The sequence below is a fragment of the Geotrypetes seraphini genome, chromosome 5, assembly GCF_902459505.1.
Source record: "Geotrypetes seraphini chromosome 5, aGeoSer1.1, whole genome shotgun sequence".
Lineage (NCBI taxonomy): Eukaryota > Metazoa > Chordata > Amphibia > Gymnophiona > Dermophiidae > Geotrypetes > Geotrypetes seraphini.
This window is the reverse complement of record NC_047088.1, coordinates 15,850,793-15,873,377: the sequence shown is the minus strand read 5'-3', so window position 1 is coordinate 15,873,377 and position 22,585 is coordinate 15,850,793. Positions and strand designations below refer to the sequence as shown.

The window sequence follows — 22,585 nt, the reverse complement described above, 5'->3', positions numbered from 1 at the left end:
GCAACACCTGGCCCCACGTAGTGTATTATTAACATCACGAATACCCTCCTTCTTCCTATCTTTTTTCCTAACTCTCTGAGACTACCTGATCTATTCCTTACCTAATCTTTTGTAATCCGCTTTGAACCGCAAGGTAATGAGCATAAGAATTGCCGCTGCTGAGTCAGACCAGTCCACTCTCGCGGTGGCCCTTAGGTCAAAAACCAGTGCCCTAACTGAGAGTAGCCCTACCTGCATACGTTCTGGTTCAGCAGGAACTTGTCTAACTTTGTCATGAATCCCTGGAGGGTGTTTTCCCCTATGACAGCCTCCGGAAGAGCATTCCAGTTTTCTACCACTCTCTGGGTGAAAAAGAACTTCCTTACATTTGTACAGAATCTATCCCCTTTCAACTTTAGAGAGTGTCCTCTCATTCTCCCTACTTTGGAGAGGGTGAATAATCTATCTTTATCTACTAAGTCTATTCCCTTCAGTATTTTGAACGTTTCAATCAAGTCCCCTCTCAGTCTCCTCTTTTCAAGGGAGAAGAGGCCCAGTTTCTCCAATCTCTCACTGTACAGCAACTCCTCCAGCTCCTTAACCATTTTAGTCGCTCTTCTCTGGACCCTTTCGAGTAGTACCATGTCCTTGTTTGTGTATGGCAACCAGTGCTGTACGCAGTACTCCAGGTGAGGGAGCACCATGGCCCAGTACAGCGGCATGATAACCTTCTCTGATCTGTTTGTGATCCCCTTTTTAATCATTCCTAGCATTCTTTTTGCCCTTTTCGCCGTGCATTGCGCGGACGACTTCATCGACTTGTCGATCAGAACTCCCAAGTCTCTTTCCTGGGAGGTCTCTCCAAGAACTGTCCCGGACATCCTGTATTCGTGCATGAGATTTTTGTTACTGACATGCATCACTTTACACTTATCCACGTTGAACCTCATCTGCCATGTTGATGCCCATTCCTCGAGCCTGATTATGTCACGTTGCAGATCTTCACAATCCCCCTGTGTCTTCACTACTCTGAATAACTTCATGTCATCCGCAAATTTAATCACCTCACTCATCGTACCAATGTCCAGATCGTTTATAAAGATGTTGAAGCACATGGGTCCAAGCACCGGGCCCTGCGGCACCCCACTGGTGATGCTCTTCCAGTCCGAGCATTGTCCATTTACCCCCACTCTCTGTTTCCTATGTTCCAGCCAGTTTTTAATCCACGTGAGTATTTCACCCTTGATTCCATGACTCGCAATTTTCTGAAATAGTCGTTCATGTGGAACCTTGTCAAACGCCTTCTGAAAATCCAGATATACAATGTCAACTGGGTCGCCCTTGTCTATCTGTCTGTTTACTCCCTCAAAGAAGTGTAGCAAGTTCGTCAGACATGGCGGAATAGAAATCTCTAATGTAATGTAATTCTTGGATGCACTGGGTAAGTTCAGTCTGCTATATTATGATTTGTGGTAGTTCTCATCCCTCCATCCCCAGCTTTGACCCGCACAGAATAAGTTGTATTGCAATTTATCATCCTCATCTAAGGCTAGCCACACCAAGGGCCTTGACATTGACGGCAGAGGCTTAAATTTCTTGAAATAGATCTCTGTTCCTCTTCCCACTCTGGTCTATAGGATCTAGTTGCAGTTACGAGGGAGACACCCAAAAGGTGGCTCGCACTTATTGACCATCGTTACTCACTGCCTTGAGCTGACGTATGGGGTGAGGCAGGGCTGGTGGAAACACTGGGTCCTATCGTTGCTGCACCCAAAATTTGGGTATTTATTTATTGGGATGAAGAGATTCACCCAAGGCGGTGTACAGCAGGTGTAATTCAACATAAAACTTACAATTTTAACAGTAGTAAAAATATAAACATGTAAAGTTAAAATCAGGAAATTGAAACTTAATAATAGGACTACCATGAAACAGCTTCAAAAATATACTTAACAGCACTGAAATTCTCACCTCTTTAAATTCTGTCACAATGACACATCCCTTCCCTTCCCTCATGACAGTTTCCCAGATCCTCTCCCTCTTACCTCCCCCTCCCCGATCCCCTGTCTTTTTTCATCCTGTTTTCCCTTTCCAGGACCTCTTCCTCCTAGCTGCATGGCACATACCCCTTCTCTTCTATCCCAGCTGATAGCCTGACTCTATTCACTTGTAAATTCTGTTTTAATCATTCCCACTGTAAGCAGCTCCCTAGTCCCTGTTTTGATTAGACTGTAAGTTTCAAGTTCAAGTTTTATTTTAATTTTGATGAATCGCTTATTTAGATTTACTAAGCGAGTTACAACATTAATAAAAAAAATATAAACATATATTTAGACATACCCTTTAAAATTTAAAAATGATGGGTTTGACCAACAGATTTACAGACTAATCAATACACAAGGTAAAGAGGGATAGAACTACAATTCAATGCTTTAAAGTACAGAAAAGAACCAGAGATGGACAGAACATTAGGGAGGGAAAAGTAGAAACCTGGAAGGAAATTAGTATAAAATTTTGAACATAATTTAAAGATTAAAAGCGTCTTTAAAAAGGAAACTCTTTAAGTTACTTTTAAAACGGCTCTGCTGAACATTGATTTGTCTTTTTGGAAGAGCTTAAGTGTTCCTACGCATCTCCCTAGACCTGCGAAAACGTCTACAGTGTAGGCCCCCTGCCTCGGCTAGGTTTTTTTTCTAAAAATGTGTATCCTGATTGGCTGGTTGGACAGCGGTAGGACGCCGTTTATAGAATTTGCCCTATAATGGCTGCTTTCTTTTAAGCTGCTGGTGCCATCCTTTTATGGTGTGTCATGGGGGACCCCCAACCTGTTGGGTTTTTAGGATATCAACAGTGAATATTCATCACAGAGATTTGCACACACTACCTTTATTTCTCCTTTCAATTTTATCTTTTATATAAGTGATAGGCACTTTAGATTGTGAGCCCAGTTGGGACAGATAGGGTAGTTCAATGTACCTATTCTATTTGGTTCTGTCAACGGCTTAATACTCCTGTATAACTGGTATATCAAATACAATATAATAATGTACAGCACTGCTTACATCTAGCAGTGCTAAATAAATGATTGGTAGTAATAGTAGTCATCACAGTCCTTTCATCGATTCCATTTCTCACATGGGCTTCCTAGTGCTGCTCCCTGAAAATCTTTTTGGGCAGTGGACTGGTTTGGGACCAGGTTGTTTGCTGCGCTTCTTTATCTCTGGTCAGGCCCTTGGGGCTTCTTGTAAGATGGGCAGTTATTCTGGTTTCCCTCCTCCATGTCAACCCTGTTCTACAGCATCACTAATTAAGATGTTTGACATAGTGGCAAAGAAAGCAAATAGAACGTTGGGCATGATAAAGAAAGGAATCACGAGTAGATCGGAGAAAGTTATAATGCCGCTTTATAGAGCAATGGTCAGACCACACATGGAATACTGCATCCAACATTGGTCTCCCAAACTAAAGAAGGATATAAAACTGCTGGAGAGGGTGCAGAGATGAGCAACGAAGCTAATAAAAGGTATGGAGAACTTGGAATATGAGGAACGACTAAGAGACTGGGATTGTTCTCCCTTGAGAAAAGGAGACTGCGAGGGGATATGATCGAGACTTTCAAAATACTGAAAGGAATCGACAAAATAGAGCAGGAAAAAAAATGATTTACAATGTCCAATGTGACACGGACAAGAGGACATGGACTGAAGCTAAGGGGGGACAAGTCCAGGACAAATATTAGGAAGTTCTGCTTCACGTAACGAGTGGTGGACACCTGGAATACTCTCCCAGAGGAGGTTATTGCGGAATCCACCGTTCTAGGATTTAAAAGCAAACTAGATGCACATCTCCTTATAAGAGGCATAGAGGGATATGGGTGACTAAAATTACGCCAGGTGTACACCTGGCTGGGCCTCTGGTGTGCGGATCGCCGGACTTGATGGACCAAAAGTCTGATCTGGAGATGGCGTTTCTTATGTTCTTATGAATAGCAAGATTCCGGAATCCCAGAGAGTAGCAACATTCCAGAGCTGAGATTGTGACACGGACAAGAGGACATGGACTGAAGCTAAGGGGGGACAAGTCCAGGACAAATATCAGGAAGTTCTGCTTCACGCAACGATTGGTGGACAACTGGAATGCTATCCCAGAGGAGGTTATTGCGGAATCCACCGTTCTAGGATTTAAAAGCAAACTAGATGCACATCTCCTTACTGGTTGAAGAAAAATATTGGAAAGATTTAGTATTTTGATCACTCGTACCAGGCAGCTCTGTACAAGTTACCCTTTGCTAACAGGGCACCTTACCTAAAATTCTCCATGAAAAGACTCCCGACCCATTGGCACTCCAAGACTATGAACATCCTTACCTATTTATTTATCTCCCTCCTTATAAAATCCTACTTAAACTCCCTCCATGTGATCTATTCTCCACTGAAGTAGCTCGCTGACTCTCACCAACCATTTTTCCTGGAAACCGCCTCGAACCGAAAGGCTTTCACGGTATATAAATAAAGATTTATGTTATATTTTGATAGGTCATCTAAAAGGAGCCTGAAATCATGTTCTGTACACTCAGATGGAAAGCATGCAGAAATCTAGCTTTTTAACATGTTTTGCTGCTAAACTAATTCTTGCTGGTTTTCAATTTCAGCTATCCGGTTCTGTGATAGGTGCCAAGTCATCAAGCCAGATCGCTGTCACCACTGCGCAGTCTGTGGCATGTAAGTTACGGGAACGGGGTTTCTCTTAACCTCAGTGCAGGTTACCTAGGTGAGAGCATTTATGAGTTCTACACTTTGCTACTTGAACTCAACAGGGGACTCGAATAGACAGGAAGTGAAATTGTGTTTTTTTACAGAGACTAGAACATATGACAAGACCCCACATTTTAGCGCTTTTTATTGCCTTTACATTTATTTCTTTATCTCCAGTAATAGTTTACAGAAAGGTTAGCCAATAGCTTTTTACTGGAAATAATGCAACAAGAATTCGGGAAAGCCTGGGAGTGGTTCTACATTGTAAGGCTATGAGGTCACTGGCAGCTCCCATTGTCCGTAATTATGGATCCCTGATTCCTTACCCAGTATAGCGTCTCCCCTCACCTTTTCCTCAGACTTGCTGCTGGTATAAATCCATAACAATTAATCTGTTTACTAGTTTGAGCAATGTGCTTGCCAAAATCTTACCCTTCTCCCAGTACAGCGAGCACCTTCTAATTTCAAATTTACTGCGAGCTGTGTGGTGCTGGAAACCACCCCCCAGAATAGCTGTTCAAGAGGTGGTATTGCAAATAAGCCTCCAGAGAAAGCATGTGGGAGGTTAGAAATGGGGGGATAGGGAGAGCCAGCTTTGAAGGGTTTGGGAGTAGAGACATGATAATTGTAGAAGGTCTTGGTTCTCAGATTGGCATTGTTTTGACACACTGGCTGCTGCCAGGGCTATGGAGTCGGTAGATAAATGTTCCGACTCCTCAGTTTTTTGTACTTCTGACTCCGACTCCAGGTACCCAAAATTTCCTCCGACTCCGACTCCACAGCACTGGTTAATTTTCAGATCGTTAAAATGGAATGTCAAGTTGAGAGAAATGAGCATTTTCGACACCACCTTCTTTTTGCTTTTAATCAAGGTTCTAAGGCCGCAGAAGCTGCTCGCAACATTTGTGCTGTGTATATAGTGGGTGCTATAGCTGAAAGAATCGCTCATGATTGGTATGCCAAGTTCAAAAATGGAGTCGGTAGATAAATGTTCCGACTCCGACTCCTCAGTTTTTTGTACTTCTGACTCCGACTCCAGGTACCCGAAATTTCCTCCAACTCCACAGCACTGGTTAATTTTCAAATCGTTAAAATGGAATGTCAAGTTGAGAGAAATGAGCATTTTCGACACCACCTTCTTTTTGCTTTTAATCAAGGTTCTAAGGCCGCAGAAGCTGCTCGCAACATTTGTGCTGTGTATATAGTGGGTGCTATAGCTGAAAGAATCGCTCATGATTGGTATGCCAAGTTCAAAAATGGAGTCGGTAGATAAATGTTCCGACTCCGACTCCTCAGTTTTTTGTACTTCTGACTCCGACTCCAGGTACCCGAAATTTCCTCCAACTCCACAGCACTGGTTAATTTTCAAATCGTTAAAATGGAATGTCAAGTTGAGAGAAATGAGCATTTTCGACACCACCTTCTTTTTGCTTTTAATCAAGGTTCTAAGGCCGCAGAAGCTGCTCCCAACATTTGTGCTGTGTATATAGTGGGTGCTATAGCTGAAAGAATCGCTCGTGATTGGTATGCCAAGTTCAAAAATGGAGTTGGTAGATAAATGTTTCGACTCCGACTCCTCAGTTTTTTGTACTTCTGACTCAGATTCCGACTCTAGGTACCCAAAATTTCCTCCGACTCCAACTCCTCGACTCCGACTCCACAGTCCTGGCTGCTGCTTGAGACATAGCAAAGACCCCTGGCCTAGGACAAGCACGGAGGAAGTAGGGTGTGCATGCAATTGTAAAGCTACTGATTTGAGATCTGTGACCTTGCAATAGAGGCTAAATGGTTAGACAAGATGAGCTGTTATAGCTTTGCCTTCATGGTTTATCTTTCTAGGTGTTCCTATTTCATAGGAGTGTAAGGGCGTTTATTTTTCAAAACTAAGGAAGAAACTAGGGTAGTAGAGGACTGAAAGAGATCTAGCATAGTATTGTACTGACTGTACTGATATTTGAATGCCTGAGTGAGTGTCAGTTCCAGTGTGTACATTCTATCTAAAATGAGGCCTCATGGATTGCACTAGGGTTGGTGTGAGTTCCAGCCTGGGAAAAGCTTTGCTACAAACAGACTTATGGACTGGACAGCACACTAGGGCAGGGGTGTCAAAGTCCCTCCTCGAGGGCCGCAATCCAGTCGGGTTTTCAGGATTTCCCCAATGAATATGCATGAGATCTATTTGCATGCACTGCTTTCATTGTATGCTAATAGATCTCATGCATATTCATTGGGGAAATCCTGAAAACCTGACTGGATTTCGGCCCTCGAGGAGGGACTTTGACACCCCTGCACTAGGGAAAGAAAATAGAAACAGAATGACTTAGGACACTGGAAGAATTTGCTGTCCCAGTTTAGATGAAACGTAGAAATCAGATCCAGTGGTATTTCAGAAAAGGACCTTCAAGCATAGAGCTCTTTTAAAATACCTGCAGGAATACTTGTGTTTGCACCGATTATTGGTATTGGACTGATCTAAACCATCAACAGGGGCAACATAGCAAGATACAGATCTAAGTGTCGGCTCCTATATGTGCAGTTGCCCACGTATAGATGTTTGCTATTTTGGAAACCTACACGTCTAAATGCTTCCAATTAAGTACAGAGGCTGTAGTCATTCAGCATTAGCGATTTTTGGAGGGAACGACCTCCCCTAATCCTTCCTGTAGTGTGCTGCCCAAAATGAGCACTGTTACAACAATTGTATGTGCCCAAGAGCAGCTGTAAATTCCAACATTGCAGTTAGTGATCATGGACATGCACTGTCCTTTGAAATGAGGAATACGCATGCGTTTTGGGTTCCACTCTGGTCTTGTCATAAGCACGTATTGCACATTTGTACACTTGAACTGCAAGGTATAGGCGGAATAGAAATCCGTAATGTAATGTAATGTAATAAATCCTGGCTTACTGAAATAAGTTTTTCAAAGTTAATTCGATATACAGATGCAAGCTAGGATATTTATGTGTTTAAATTGCCAGTAGGTGTCTAAAAAAAGGAGCTTAGTGTTCCTCTAAATCAGGGATCTCAAAGTCCCTCCTTGAGGGCTGCAATCCAGTCGGGTTTTCAGGATTTCCCCAATGAATATGCATTGAAAGCAGTGCATGCGCATAGATCTCATGCATGTTCATTGGGGAAATCCTGAAAACCCGACTGGATTGCGGCCCATGAGGGACTTTGAGACCCCTGCTCTAAATGTCCTCTGCTCCTTTGGGTGTCATCCCTCTTTTTAATGGAGCTATGATCCTTGAATTACCCATCTGTATTGTACTTTGTTCATCTTGCATACCCTGTGGTGCCAGGACCTGCTACCTTCTCTCACCCTTGTTTTAGTTAGATGGGGATAACAGCTTTCTACACAGCATACAATGTGCTTAGCTTTTCACATTTGATATACCACCTACTTTTCTATAGTAAGCTGGTTTTACATATGGAACATTGAAGAATGGCGGTGCTCTGTAAATACGGTAATGATAAATGTACTTTTTTCTTCTTGTTTACAGCTGTGTCTTAAAGATGGACCACCACTGTCCATGGTAAGTTCTTGGTTTGGTTTGTGCCTTCCAGTCTGCATTAGTAAAACAGCTGGCACTTAGCTGTCTGTAGTGGAGTGAATTTCCTAGTTGTGTCCTTTGCCTGGAGTCCTAGTGAATAGACTTTGACAGTTCTGCTAATGTTATTGGAAGTGCCTCCAGTAATGAAGACTTTTCCGTCTTTTTCACATTCTCATAAATAAGACCTGCTAAGGACTCGTCCATGTATCCTACATCCCAGGAGGTGAGGCCAATGGTATCTTTCCTATAGTCAAGGTTAGAGAGAAAGCCTTGCTACATGTGATTCAGGGCCTTTGGCATGTGATTGCTGCATAGGGTGCTGTTTTGTTTGGGTGTTAGGGAATAATTATTAGTTGTATTTCTATTGCTACCTGGTTTCTGTGCTTAGTTTTGTAATTGCTTTGCCATTCCAATATATGAGGGCTGATTGAAAAAGTAACGAGACTGGTTTTATGGACTGGGTTTTTATTCAGAATCCGATAACTACAGGATCTGTACATTTTTCTTTTTCAAAGTGGCATCCTTTCAATACATTTCAATACACTTTCAATACATTTTTGCAGCGTTTCAAAATTGATTCAAATACGTGCAGTAGTCTATTTTCTGATATCACTTTTAGCGTTGCAGCTGTGGCGATTTTCACTTTATCATCTGAAGAGAACTTCTTTTTGCGCAGTTATTTTTTTCAGGCTTTCATTACCGCTCTTTCTAATGTAAAAGACATAAGTCTTGTACCAGTGGGCTATTCTCCTTTACTTGCGAGTTTGTAGAAGGCATTATCTTCCTTTTTCTCTCAGCTCTGCTAACTGTATCTCTGTGTTGTGCCCCAGTTCCTCAGTTTTTCCTTCTATAAGCGAGTGGGAAGGTGTCTTTCTTTTTTTTTTTTTTTTTAATTCTTTATTCATTTTCATATTTGACAATAAGTGCACAAAATATTATATTACAACAAGTTCTTACACAACATCACTTTGATATCTACTACATAAAATCTAATAATATGTTTAATCGCTCCCCCACCACCCACCCTTCATCTACTTTCCAACCAAAATATATACATATTGCAAAACATATTATAACATATTATGTAACATTATTACCAATACCCTCCCCCTTTGGTGTGCCAAAAAGAATAAAAAGAAAAGAAGAAGAGAAGAAGTGATGACTATTCACTGCAATATTTTGTCAATGGCCCCCATATTTTTATAAATTTAGTATATGTCCCTCTTTGTATTGCTATTACTCTTTCCATTTTGAATATATGACATATTGTATGGGAAGGTGTCTTTCTGATCTGCTCTAATATTACCTTTTTATATTTTGGGGTTTTTATCCGAACCATGAGGCTTGTGGTGCTCCAGAGGTCCCCAGGGCAACTGGGGCAGCTCTGCCTGGGAGAAGACACAGGCTGTCTGGTCAGAAATCTGTAGCTGGGAGGGCAACCCTTTTTCAGGGAACCTGCCGGGCTGGTTTTTAGCGCCAAAACATTGCCATGGTGGTGATCTTGAATTTCCCGTACTCTCACAGACACATCTACACAAAGACATACAAAGTGCCATGACAAAGGGCTCCTTTTACAAAGGTACGCTAGCGTTTTTAGCGCACGTACTGGATTAGCGCGCACTACCCAAAAAACTACTGCCTGCTTAAGAGGTGGTAGCAGCTAGCGTGCCTTTGTAAAAGGAGCCCTAAATGTACAAAGTACTTCCTCGCGCTGTGACCCAATAATGAAGACTACGACAGTCCAATTTGCATGTTCTGAAATGACATACGAGCTTCACAAAACAAGCACAGCCACATCTACTTCTTGGAATTAAAAACAGAGGCAGTCTCATTATTTTTCTATCGGCCCTTGTACATATATTTTTATATTACCAGTGAATTATATATACTGTATTGGCAAAATGTGGCCTTCTTTCCTTGTATTGCCAGCAAATTTTCATAAGATTCTTATTTTGTATTTTGGTGCCATATAAATCATCTTGTAGATAAACAAGATAGCTAATAACTATTAATTAGAGTAATTATGTGATCTAAATGTGCCCATAGCATTATAACAAATTCATGACATCAGTGTTTCCACATATTTGTCAAGTTTCTTGCTCAGATCAGAGGGGAAAATGCTGTTAGTAATATTCCTGATCCAGTTAAATTTTTTTTAAGAGAAATATTGAGTGGAGTGGAACGGGTAGATGTGAATCACATGTTGACTTTTCCAAAAATCCTAAGACCAGGTGGGGCATGCAATGAAGCTACTAAGTGGAAGATTTAAAACAAACCGGAGAAAATATTTCTTTACTCAACGTGTAATTAAACTCTGGAATTCATTGCCAGAGAATATGATGTAAGCAGTTATCCTAGCATGGTTTAAAAAAGGTTTGGATAACTTCCTAAAAACATAATCTACCTTATAAGAAATCAAACATATGCAGTGAAATTTGTAAAAAAAAAAATTGGCGTAATCTAGATTTAAGCTGTAGCATGGCTTTTCATCTAACATGGATAACCTTTGCAACATCAGGAAAATCGTGTACATGTTAACTACAAAAAGACAAATCATTGTAAAACAATCATTTTTCTTGATCAGACAGAAAAGAAAGCAGGAGGGTTGCCCACATTTCAGCTTTATCTTGAGAGTTCTCAAGAAACTCAGCCTGAATAATTCAGAAGAATGAAATACTCCTAGGACATTCTCTCCCTTCTTTTATGTGAGGACGAGCCCCATCAATAGGAGTTAGATAGAAGATAAGGGTGGTTATCTTAAGGAACAATTACTCGTGGAATCGGAAAAGCTGCATGAAAATGATCTCAGAGTACCTAAATAAGCATGTGCGGCCCGTGTTCTATAAGCTTGGGAGAAGAGCCAGGCTTTCACCTGCTTCCCGAAATAGAGATAGGCTTTGTCTAATGTAAGACTTTCTGGGAGTGCGTTCCACAGAAGGCTTTGGAGATGGTGTGGTTAGGTAAATTCTTCCCAGGGAGTATCTCCATCTCGGAGGTGCACTGTTTTTCCGTATTGTGGTCCATTACCCTTAAAGGTCTTGAAGATCAGAAATAGAATTTTACATGACCAGCATGTAGGAGAAAGACCATCAGGAAGTTTAGAAACCTTAGAAACACAGATCCATGTGCTCCTATGCTAAGATTTGGAGTCCGGTCAACACCTTTTGCTATACCGGTTGATGACATTCAGTTATTAAGAAATGAACACAATATTCCCCTATGTTATGGCTCCTATTTAGATCTGATGCTGGATTATAACCTAGCTGTTTCTCTGTACCTTGGATGTTCTAATGGCTGTGGCTGTGAGTTTTGTCGTCATTCCTCTGTTATATAAAGACCTAGACCAGATGGTTGTATTACATAGATAATATTGTATGGAACCCTAATTTTATATTATACATACATGTCTGTATCTTGCCTTGTTAACATTTTTCTTTTTCTGTACTTTATTGTATATTAAAATTCACTAAAATCTTTGAACTTAAAAAAAAAAGAAACAGAATTTTAAACGTAGCCCTGTATTGTATTGATAGCCATTGGAGGGTTGTTTTGTTTTTTTAAAAAAAAATCTTTATTAATTTTCAAAACTAATACAAACAATAATGAACAACATAAGCACTTAAATTCCATCAATAACATTACAAAAGAAAAATATCCCTCCCTTTCCTTCCAGCAATTCAATCAATAAATAAACCAAAAAGATATCCCCCCACCCACCCACCCCGTCCTGGATATGTATAAAAACAAACGGAAAATTAAATGAAGACAATTATATTGAATTAACAAAGGTTGTCAACGGGCTCCACACCAATTTAAATGGTGACAGGACAATCGCGTGCCAGACACCAGCGCTTACAATTCGGCGCAAGACACAAGCGCGCCACGGGAAAACTTAGTTTTAAAGAGTTCTGACGGGGGTGTGTGTGGGGGAACCCCCCCACTTTACTGCATACTGTTCGCGCTGCCGTTTGGGGGTATGTGGGGGGTGCAACCCCCCACATTATAGAGAAAATGGAACTTTATCCCAGGACAAGCAGGCAGCATATTCTTGACTGATGGGTGATGGCACCGACGGAGCCCCGGTACGGACAATGTTAGAGTGATTGCACTCTAAGAACTTGGAAAGTTCTGGTAGGCCGCACCGCGCACGCGCGAGTGCCTTCCCGCCCGACAGAGGCGCGCGGTCCCCAGTTTCTTAGTTTCCGCGGAGCTAAGAAGACGCGTCTCTCTCAACGGCCGTTGTGAGAGAATTTTTGTGTAAACTTCCCGCTCGCGTAAACTTCTTAAGGAAATTTTATTTCCTTTCCTTTTTTATTTATTTTCTTTATTTAAAAAAAAAAAAAACTTTGGTTTTTTTCCTTCTTTTTCGGTTTTGCCCCGGCGGGGCCTTTTGCCACCATCGAGGCCACGGCCTTCGATTTGGCTGAAGCCGTTTTTACATTCATGCCCCCTCAACCCGGCTTCAAGAAGTGCCAGCGGTGTGCACGACCGATTTCACTAACTGACCCACATAATTGGTGTCTCCAGTGTCTTGATCCCGACCATCGAGCGTCTACCTGCACCCGCTGTGCGACTTTGAAAAAGAGAACTCTTAAAAATAGAGAAATTCAACAGAAATTACTATTTGGTGCCGAAATGTCTGATGCTACAACACCGACATCGGCACCGGCGCCGGCACCCACATCATCGACACCACGCGATACCAGTCGGTGTCGACTCCTTCAGGTAAGCCGGCTAAGAAGCCTTCCCCGTTGGAGCGTCCTCCGGTCTCGATGGCAGCGAGCCCAATCCTGCCGACCTCGAGGCGCCCACGGAAGCGCTCCGCCCCAATAGAGGTGAGCCCCTCTACATCGGGTTCCTCATCCTCGGGGCGTAGAGTGGCACCGCAGGTACCACAAAAGAAAAAAGCGGTACCGGTGCCTTCCCTCGAAGACCGTATAGCTGCTGTTCTACAGGCGCAACTTAAAGAACAGTTACAGCACCTCCTGCCTTCGTTCCTGGCACCGAATCTGCCGGTACCAGTTCGGTCTGAGCCACCGGTACCGACAGTGGACCGTCCTATTTTATCGACGTCCACCTTGTCGGTACCGGTACAATCTGTTTCCTCGGTCTCCATGCCGATTCTTGCACCGGAGCCGAGAGCTCACCATCAAGCTGTACAGACTTCGGCTCCGGTGCATACAATGACATCTCCCGGTACCGAGTCAGGCAGGTCAGGGAAGTCTCTTCGTAAATCCCGTCATTTAGACCCTTCCACACCGGAATCTCGAGACCGGAGTTTTCAAATTCGAGATCCTGACTTGTGGGGGGACTCAGAGGATCCTATTCTTTCTGAGGGGGAATGCTCTTCTGGTGATGAGGACCCGTCTGCTTTAGGACCCTCCTCTAGACCAGAGGTGTCTTCTTTTTCTTCCTTTTTAAAGGAAATGTGTGATTCTCTCTCCATTCCTTTGGAGGCTGAGTCAAAGAAATCCAAGGCTTTTCTAGATGCCTTGGATTTTGACCAGCCTCCAAAGGAATATCTTAAGTTACCTCTCCATGACATCTTGAGAGAAACTTTTTATAAGAATCTGGAATCTCCTTTAACTATTCCTGGAGCTCCCCGAAAATTGGATTCCTTGTATAAGGTTATCCCTATCCCTGGGTTTGACAAACCCCAACTGCCTCATGAGTCCCTTTTGGTTGAGTCCACTTTAAAAAAGTCCAAATGGGCTAGTGTATATGCTTTAGTCCCTCCTGGCAGAGAGGGCAAATCCATGGATAAGTTTGGGAAAAGACTTTACCAAAATGCAATGTTGGCCAATCGATCAGGAAACTACGCATTTCATTTCTCTTTCTATCTTAAGCAGCTTATTCAGAATCTCACTGCTTTTGAGAAATATCTTCTTGATCGGAAAAAGTCTACTTTTCACCAAACTTGTTCCTCTCTTTTACAGCTTCGTAAATTCGTGGTTAGATCCATTTATGATACCTTCGAGCTGACCTCCAGGGCCACAGCCATGTCAGTGGCCATGCGACGGCTAGCCTGGCTTCGGGTTTCAGAACTCGACGTCAATCACCAGGATCGACTAGCCAATGCACCTTGCTTGGGGGATGAGCTGTTTGGAGATTCCATGGACTCCACTACTCAAAAATTATCGGCTCATGAGATTAGATGGGACACGCTTCTTAAAACTAAGAAGCCTCCACCAACCAGGCCTTTTCGTCCACAATCAACCTACCAACGTAGATTTGTGGCTCGTCCTCTGCCTCAAGCTGCACAACAGCCTAGACGTCAGAGACAACAACGTCCAGCTGCTAGACAACCTCAACAACAGCAGCAGGTAAAACCTACACCTTCACAAAAGTCTACACAGCCCTTTTGACTTGGTTCTCCAGAACATAGCCAGTCTTGTTCCTTCTTCCCAACTTCCACAGCCTATAGGAGGACGCCTTACTTATTTCATAAGCCGTTGGGAACTTATCACGTCAGATCAGTGGGTCCTGAACATCATCCACCACGGCTACTCTCTCAACTTTCAGACTCTACCTCCTCCAAGTGAACCAAAAGAGTCTGCTTTGCACACTCCTCAGTCTTTCCTTCTTCTCCAGGAAGTTCAATCCCTCCTCCTCCTGAACGCCATAGAGGAGGTTCCTCTAGATCAAAAGGGGCAGGGGTTCTACTCCCGTTATTTTTTAGTCCCCAAAAAAACAGGAGATCTCAGACCCATTCTAGATCTCCGCGATCTCAACAAGTATTTGGTCAAAGAAAAGTTCAAGATGCTTTCTCTGGCCATTCTTTATCCTCTTCTCAATCAAGGCGACTGGCTATGTTCCCTCGATCTCAAAGACGCATACACTCATATACCGGTCAATCTGGCCTCCAGACAATATCTACGCTTCATGATCAATCGTTGTCATTACCAATACAAGGTGCTGCCCTTCGGTCTTGCCTCCTCTCCAAGAGTGTTCACCAAATGTCTGATTGTGGTGGCTGCCTTTCTACGATCTCACCATCTTCAGGTCTTCCCTTACCTGGACGACTGGTTAATCAAGGCCAATGCACCTCGGACTGTTCTTCTGGCCACCAACCAAACCATCAGGTTTCTTCAACTTCTGGGGTTCGAGATCAATCTACCCAAATCTCATCTCATCCCCACTCAGAGACTTCAATTCACAGGAGCTGTCTTGGACACAGTCCTCATGAGAGCGTTCCTCCCGTCCAACCGTCTTCAAACACTTCAATCTCTATGCCAGCAGGTGCTTCCACAGCGTTCCATCTCGGCAAAGCAAATGATGATTCTCTTGGGTCACATGGCGTCCACGGTTCATGTTACACCCCTCGCACGTCTTCACCTGCGCACTCCTCAATGGACCCTTGCTACTCAGTGGTCCCAAGCGACGGATCCTTGCTCACGTCACATATCTGTGACGTCATCTCTTCGTCAGTCTCTACAATGGTGGTTGATATCCTCAAATCTATCCAGAGGTCTTCTGTTCCATCTACCTCCTCATCAACTAGTCATCACCACCGATGCCTCCCCTTATGCATGGGGAGCTCATTTGAACGAGTTCCAAACTCAAGGCCTTTGGACAGCCCAGGAAAAGAAGCATCACATCAATTTCCTGGAACTCAGAGCGATGATTTATGCCCTCAAGGCTTTCCAACATCTTCTCTTCCCTCAAGTTCTTCTGCTGTGCACAGACAATCAAGTGGCGATGTACTACATCAACAAGCAGGGTGGAACGGGCTCTCGCCTCTTGTGCCAGGAAGCCCAGAAGATCTGGACTTGGGCCATAAATCACCATCTATTCCTGAAAGCTATTTACATTCAGGGAGAAAAGAATTCCTTGGCAGACAAGCTCAGCAGAATTCTCCAGCCTCACGAGTGGACAATCGATCCTTTCACTCTACAATCCATCTTCGCTCAATGGGGCACTCCTCAGATAGACCTCTTTGCAGCTCCTCACAATCACCAGCTGCCTCTATTCTGCTCCAGACTCTACTCTCCTCACCGTCTGGCAGCGGATGCGTTTCTCCTCGACTGGTCAAATCTGTTCCTGTATGCTTTCCCTCCTCTGCCTCTCATGTTGAGAACCTTGTTCAAGCTCAAGAGGGAACGAGCCACCATGATTCTGATTGCTCCGAGGTGGCCCAGGCAGCATTGGTTCTCCCTTCTACTTCAACTCAGTTCCAGGGAACCTTTTCTTCTTCCGCTGTTTCCTTCTCTGCTTACACAGCATCAGGAGACCCTTCTACATCCCAACCTCCAGTCTCTGCACCTGACAGCTTGGTATCTCTCGGGCTGACCTCTCATGATACTCTTTTGTCTCAGCCTGTTCGTTCCATTCTAGATGCCTCCAGGAAACCAGCCACTCTGCAATGTTATCATCAGAAGTGGACACGATTTTCTTCCTGGTGTCTTCTTCATCATCTTGATCCCACTTCCCTGGCAGTGGAGACATTGTTGGATTATTTGCTTTCTTTGTCTGACTCTAGCCTTAAGTCTTCTTCCATCAGAGTCCACCTCAGTGCCATTGCTGCTTTTCATGAGCCGGTCCATGGAAAACTTCTCTCAGCTCATCCCCTGGTGTCCAGGTTTATGCGGGGTCTTTTCAATGTGAAACCACCTCTTAAAGCCCCTCCTGTTATCTGGGATCTCAATGTGGTTCTTTCCGCCTTAATGAAGCCTCCATTTGAACCTTTGGCTACCACTCCTTTCAAGTTTCTTACTTGGAAGGTACTTTTCCTTATTGCTCTTACCTCTGCCAGGAGGGTCAGTGAGCTACATGCACTAGTTGCAGATCCACCTTTTACGGTCTTTCATCATGACAAGGTGGTTCTGCGTACACATCCAAAGTTTCTCCCTAAGGTTGTCTCTGAATTCCATCTCAACCAATCCATTGTTCTGCCTGTCTTCTTTCCGAAACTTCATTCTCATTCTGGGGAACAGGCTCTACATACTTTGGATTGTAAGAGGGCTTTAGCTTACTATCTAGAGCGTACGAAACCCCACAGATCAGTTTCCCAACTCTTTCTGTCCTTTGATCCGAATAAATTGGGACGTCCTGTTTCTAAACGTACGTTGTCTAATTGGCTGGCAGCGTGCATTTCATTCTGTTATGCTCAGACCGGACTGACACTGGAAGGTTCTGTCACGGCCCATAGAGTCCGAGCAATGGCAGCATCTGTAGCTTTCCTCCGTTCCACTCCTATTGAGGAAATCTGCAAGGCTGCTACTTGGTCCTCAGTTCATACTTTTACATCTCATTATTGTCTGGATGCATTCTCCAGACGGGATGGACACTTCGGCCAATCTGTTTTGCAAAATTTATTTTCCTAATGGCCAACCTTCCCTCCATCCCTCTTTTTGTTAGCTTGGAGGTCACCCATCAGTCAAGAATATGCTGCCTGCTTGTCCTGGGATAAAGCACAGTTACTTACCGTAACAGGTGTTATCCAGGGACAGCAGGCAGATATTCTTGCGTCCCTCCCACCTCCCCGGGTTGGCTTCTTAGCTGGCTTATCATAACTGGGGACCGCGTGCCTCTGTCGGGCGGGAAGGCACTCGCGCGTGCGCGGTGCGGCCTACCAGAACTTTCCAAGTTCTTAGAGTGCAATCACTCTAAAATTGTCCGTACCGGGGCTCTGTCGGTGCCGTCACCCATCAGTCAAGAATATCTGCCTGCTGTCCCTGGATAACACCTGTTACGGTAAGTAACTGTGCTTTTCCTGAAAAAAATCGGGAAAAGTTCTGTTTTCTCTATAATGGAGGGTTCCAAACCCCCCCCCCCCCCAACAACATCGCGAACACTATGCAGTAAAGTGGGGGGGTTCCCCACTCACACCCCGCTTCGGAGCTCTTTAAAACGAAGTTTTCCCACGGCGTCTGCCCTCCATTGTTGGCACGCTGGTGTCTTTGCGCGCAACTGACTATGAACCATTTAAATACTTTGCTATGCCCCAACATATCCGCATTCATCTTTTCATATTTATAGCCTAAACATAAACTGGCCTACCAAAACGAAAAATTGAGGCAGTCCTTTTTTAGAAATGATATGCTGTAAGCTTGTCACTTGCAGCATTTTGAGTCTTTTGGAACTGGTGAAAACCCTTTGTCAGAACAGTGTAGAGTATATTACAGCAATTCATCTTTGATATCACTGTGGCAAGACTTGCTTTCCCTGTTAGCCCATTTTTCCCCCTTATCACAGAGTACATCGTGCTTTGTTTCTGAGTAACCGAAATGTGCAAGTTAACTTTCTTGGAGCTCGTGTTTTTAGATGTCACTGATAAATATTCACTGTGGAAAGCCAGAGCTGTGTGGAGCAGTGGGATGAGAGACTCCAGCTTAGTGAAAAGTCTCTTATTCCCAGTGGCATGATACTGAACCATGTCGGACAATACATGATGTATTTATTCTGCTCAACATATTTATCTTGATTTCTTTTGCAGGGTGAATAACTGCGTTGGATTTTCTAATTACAAATTCTTTCTCCTCTTCTTGATATATTCATTAGTATATTGTCTGTACATTGCCGCAACTGTGTTCAAATATTTCCTTCTATATTGGTCGGTAAGTTTTACTTTTTAAAATAAGCATTGGGCTTTTAGCTTGCATATATTTAGTTAAGACTACAGTGGTACCTTGGTTTACGAGCATAATTCGTTCCAGAAGCATGCTCTTAAACCAAAACACTCGTATATCAAAGCAACTTTTCCTATAAGAATTAGTGTAAACTTGAACAATTTGTTCCACATCCCCAAAATCTTAATTACCATTAGGGACGCCTCCACCGCTGCCTCTGTCACAGACCCATCCACGCAGCTCCTCCAATTCAACTCCTCTGCTGCTGTTCGCTGCCTCTCACTGCAAGTGGTGCTGGCTAAGCAAATGCCACTGCCGCCACAGAGCCCGACTGGACACCGTTGGCTCTGCCGCTCCCGGACGCTGCACCTGCCCCCCCCCCCCGGATGCCACTACCCCCTCTGCAGGGACTCTGAAGTGCTGGCTCACTCCTGCCAGACGCACCCCGACTCCCATGCTCCACCTGAGGCCACCGGCGCTTCTAACGCCTTTTCCCCTCCCCGACAGGCCCTGTCCTTACCCCTGCACCGCCGGTGATAAAAGTGCCTGCCGCCAGTCTGCTGCTGAGCCTTGAGCATCTGCACATGCTCAGGCCTTCTGGATCTCACCCTCTCCGAGATCCAGAAGGCCTTGAGCATGCGCAGATGCTCAAGGCTCAGCAGCAGACCGGCGGCAGGCACTTTTATCACCGGCGGTGCAGGGGTAAGGACAGAGCCAGTCGGGGGGGGGAGGGGGAAGGCGATAGAAGCGCCGGTGGCCTTGGGGGGAGCAATACTGTTGGTTCCTGCGGTCGGGTCGGATCGGGTGGGGGCTCGCAAATCGAGTCAATGCTCGGTTTACGAGTCAAAAGTTTGCTGAGTGTTTTGCTCGTCTTGCAAAACACTCGTAAACCGAGGTTTGACTGTATATTTTAAAAAATATTCTCTTAAGAACCTGCTTCTAAAAATAACAGGTAAAGTGGTCTATTTGTGAGGAGGAGACTAACAGAAGCAGTGAATCTTTAATAACAGATTTCAGTCGTCAAGAAAGGAAGGTCTCTCTGGATTAGTAGAACCCCCTGCTAGGCTGGTACATATAATTCTGTGGCATTTATTATACACACTGTGAAGATTAAAGCTCTAATCCAGTGTCTCTCAAACTTAGCTCCGGCACATTAAATGGAGCAAATGTTTTTCGTGGCACATTATAATTGAAATTATAAAAATGTAAAATCAGCAAAAAATTAGAGAGTTATTTATTTAAAGTTCTTTAAGCTATGTGGGTAATTGTAACAATGGTGAAACAAAAGTAGATAGAATAGAATTGCTAATCAGTGCGATTGATGTGCTTGTTTCTGAGTGCAAATTAACTCAAAATGTGGCTTTTAGTTAACAAGCAGACACATTTCATCATTCACCATCTGCAGTTGTTTCTCCTTTTTTTTATTTAATTTCTGTCAGAGCTGAAAATCCAAGTTCGCAAAGCCTTGATTGCTTTGTTGCTCAGGTTAGGATAACTACTGCGTAAAAAAACCCCTAAAATTATTTGCCATTGGTTTTTAAGGACCAATCACTTCAAAGAATGATACTTGTCTGGACGGTTGTATCCTAACGCACACAGACACTCGTAACATTGACAGACATCTATTCTAGTACAGTGGAACCTTGGGTTACGAGCATAATTTGTTCCAGAAGCATGCTCGTAAACCAAATTGCTCGTATATCAAAGTGAGTTTCCCCATAGGAAGTAAGGGAAACTTGCTTTGATTCGTTCCACTTCCTCCTCCCCCCCCCCCCCCCGAGGCTACCGGCGCTGCTCCATCACCCCCCGCCCACGAACGTCCCCCCCCCCCACCCCCGCGTGAACCGCATCGCACCCCCGTGCTGGAAGCGGCATCCACCCGCCCACCCACTCAAATAAGCTCCTTACCCCATTTGCTGCGTGCCGGTGCCAGTTAAGGAAAGATCCTGCCTCTTGCCTGGGCTGGGCCTTGAGCATCTGTGCATGCTCAAGGCCTGTCTCTCGTTTTCTCCAAAATCTCGGAGAGAACGAGAGCCAGAAGGCCTTGAGCATGCGCAGGTCATAAGCAGCACTGGGCTTGATGGTCCATCGGTCTGAGCCAGTCTGTCTGTTCTTCTGCTCTCCTAGCTATGTCCAGTTTGTTATCTGGTTGGCAGTCTGAATACTGACACTGTCTGGATAATGTTTCGGGTTGGCACTGAGACAGTATATTTGTCGACCAGTGCTGAATATCTGGTTTTGTTTTAACCCTTGCTGCCAGCAGTTTTCTTAATCTCTGTTGGCTATAGTTGAACACTAGGCCCAAAAGGCTAGATTCACTAAGTAAACCGATCAGTTTGCGATCACTTTGCGACCAGATTTCCCTCCTGCACTATTCACTAACCTGTGTAACGATTCGATTACAATCTGCGCATGCAAATGAGGGGAACTGCATTCAAAGTAGGAAGGGACGCGATTCACTAAACAAATTTTGCGATTCAACTGGGCTTTCTGCTCATCCTGAAAAGCAACTGCTGGGGACCAGTCGAAAACGTCTTTCCAACTCTCTAGCTCTGCTCTGCCCCGTGTTTCCTGCCTGCTAGCCCCGATCTTGCAGCCCTGCTCTGCCCCGCCCCATGTCTCCTGCCTGCTTGCACTGATCTTGCAGCCCTGCTCTCTCCCCTGAAAATGAAACGTGCGGTGCCTGTCCCTGCTCTCTGCCACAATCTTCCAGCCCTGCTTTCTGCCCCGAGCTCCTATTCTCTACTGCCTTCCCTGCAGTGCGAGTCCGTGGGTTTAAAGCGGGGCTGCACTGTGACGTGCAGCCCCGCTTTAAACCCGTGGGCTTGCACTGCAGGGAAGGCGGCAGAGAGCAGGAGAGTCTGGATGGCAAGAGCAGGGCTTGGAAGGGGAGAGTAGGAGGGCGCATGCAGAAAAAAAACAAAAAACAAAACAGCCCCGGCTCAGACGGGCATGCGCAGACCATCTACAGATAGTCTGCGCATGCGCGCGGATCGCCCACCAGCGATCCTGTTAGGCAGATGGGGATGTTCCTCCGATCGCCCCCATCTGCATATTTTTTTTTTGTGACTTTGTCGGACCTGCCCAGATCGGGCCCGATCAGGCAGGTTAGTGAATCCGGCCCATTGTCTTTAATCCTTATCTCTAAAGATGAAGATAAAAAACTGGTGAGAAGAGACAGATTGTAGACTGCAGTGATTCGCATTTCTCAGTCACTTGGAGAGTGATTTCAAAAGCATTCCCATGGGCAAAACAGTGCTCTCCCTGCAGAAATGTGCTTTTATAAAAAGTGGGTCAACTTATGTGCACAGCCTCTACACACACAGCTTTAAGCTTGCATTTTGTGTTTTAAATTGGCAGAAATAGGATTATTCACCAAGCTGTAGCTGTATCTCTCATAAGGTTTTAGCCTCTCTTCACCAGATGCCAGCTCTTGATCCTTGTCAAAGATACCCTCGTACTGGACTAACTTAGGGCTAGATTCACTAAGCTTACCGATTGTGTACCAATCAGTTTACAACCTTGACCTGATCCGATTCGCGCATGCAAATGAGGAGAAATGGCATGCAAAGTAGGAAGGGCGTGATTCACTAAACGTTTTCAGGAACACCGATTGGGCTGGCCGATCAAAAAAGAAGCGACTGGTGGGAACCAGTCGCTCACGACCTTTCGTGCTCTCTGCCGACTTCTCCTGCCTTGCCGCCCCGACGCTTCTCTGCCCTGACTTGCCGC

At 44.4% G+C, this 22,585-nt stretch overlaps 1 protein-coding gene across 1 annotated transcript in view; it reads left to right on the top strand.

Moving 5' to 3' along the window:
* ZDHHC15 (zinc finger DHHC-type palmitoyltransferase 15) overlaps window positions 1-22,585 on the top strand; it is a 122,246-nt gene that overhangs the window by 41,395 nt on the left and 58,266 nt on the right. Inside the window, exons 5-7 of the mRNA XM_033946694.1 lie at window positions 4,631-4,700; window positions 8,235-8,267; window positions 18,721-18,841. Coding sequence (XP_033802585.1) covers window positions 4,631-4,700; window positions 8,235-8,267; window positions 18,721-18,841 — 224 coding nt within the window. The remainder of the gene's footprint in view (window positions 1-4,630; window positions 4,701-8,234; window positions 8,268-18,720; window positions 18,842-22,585) is intronic.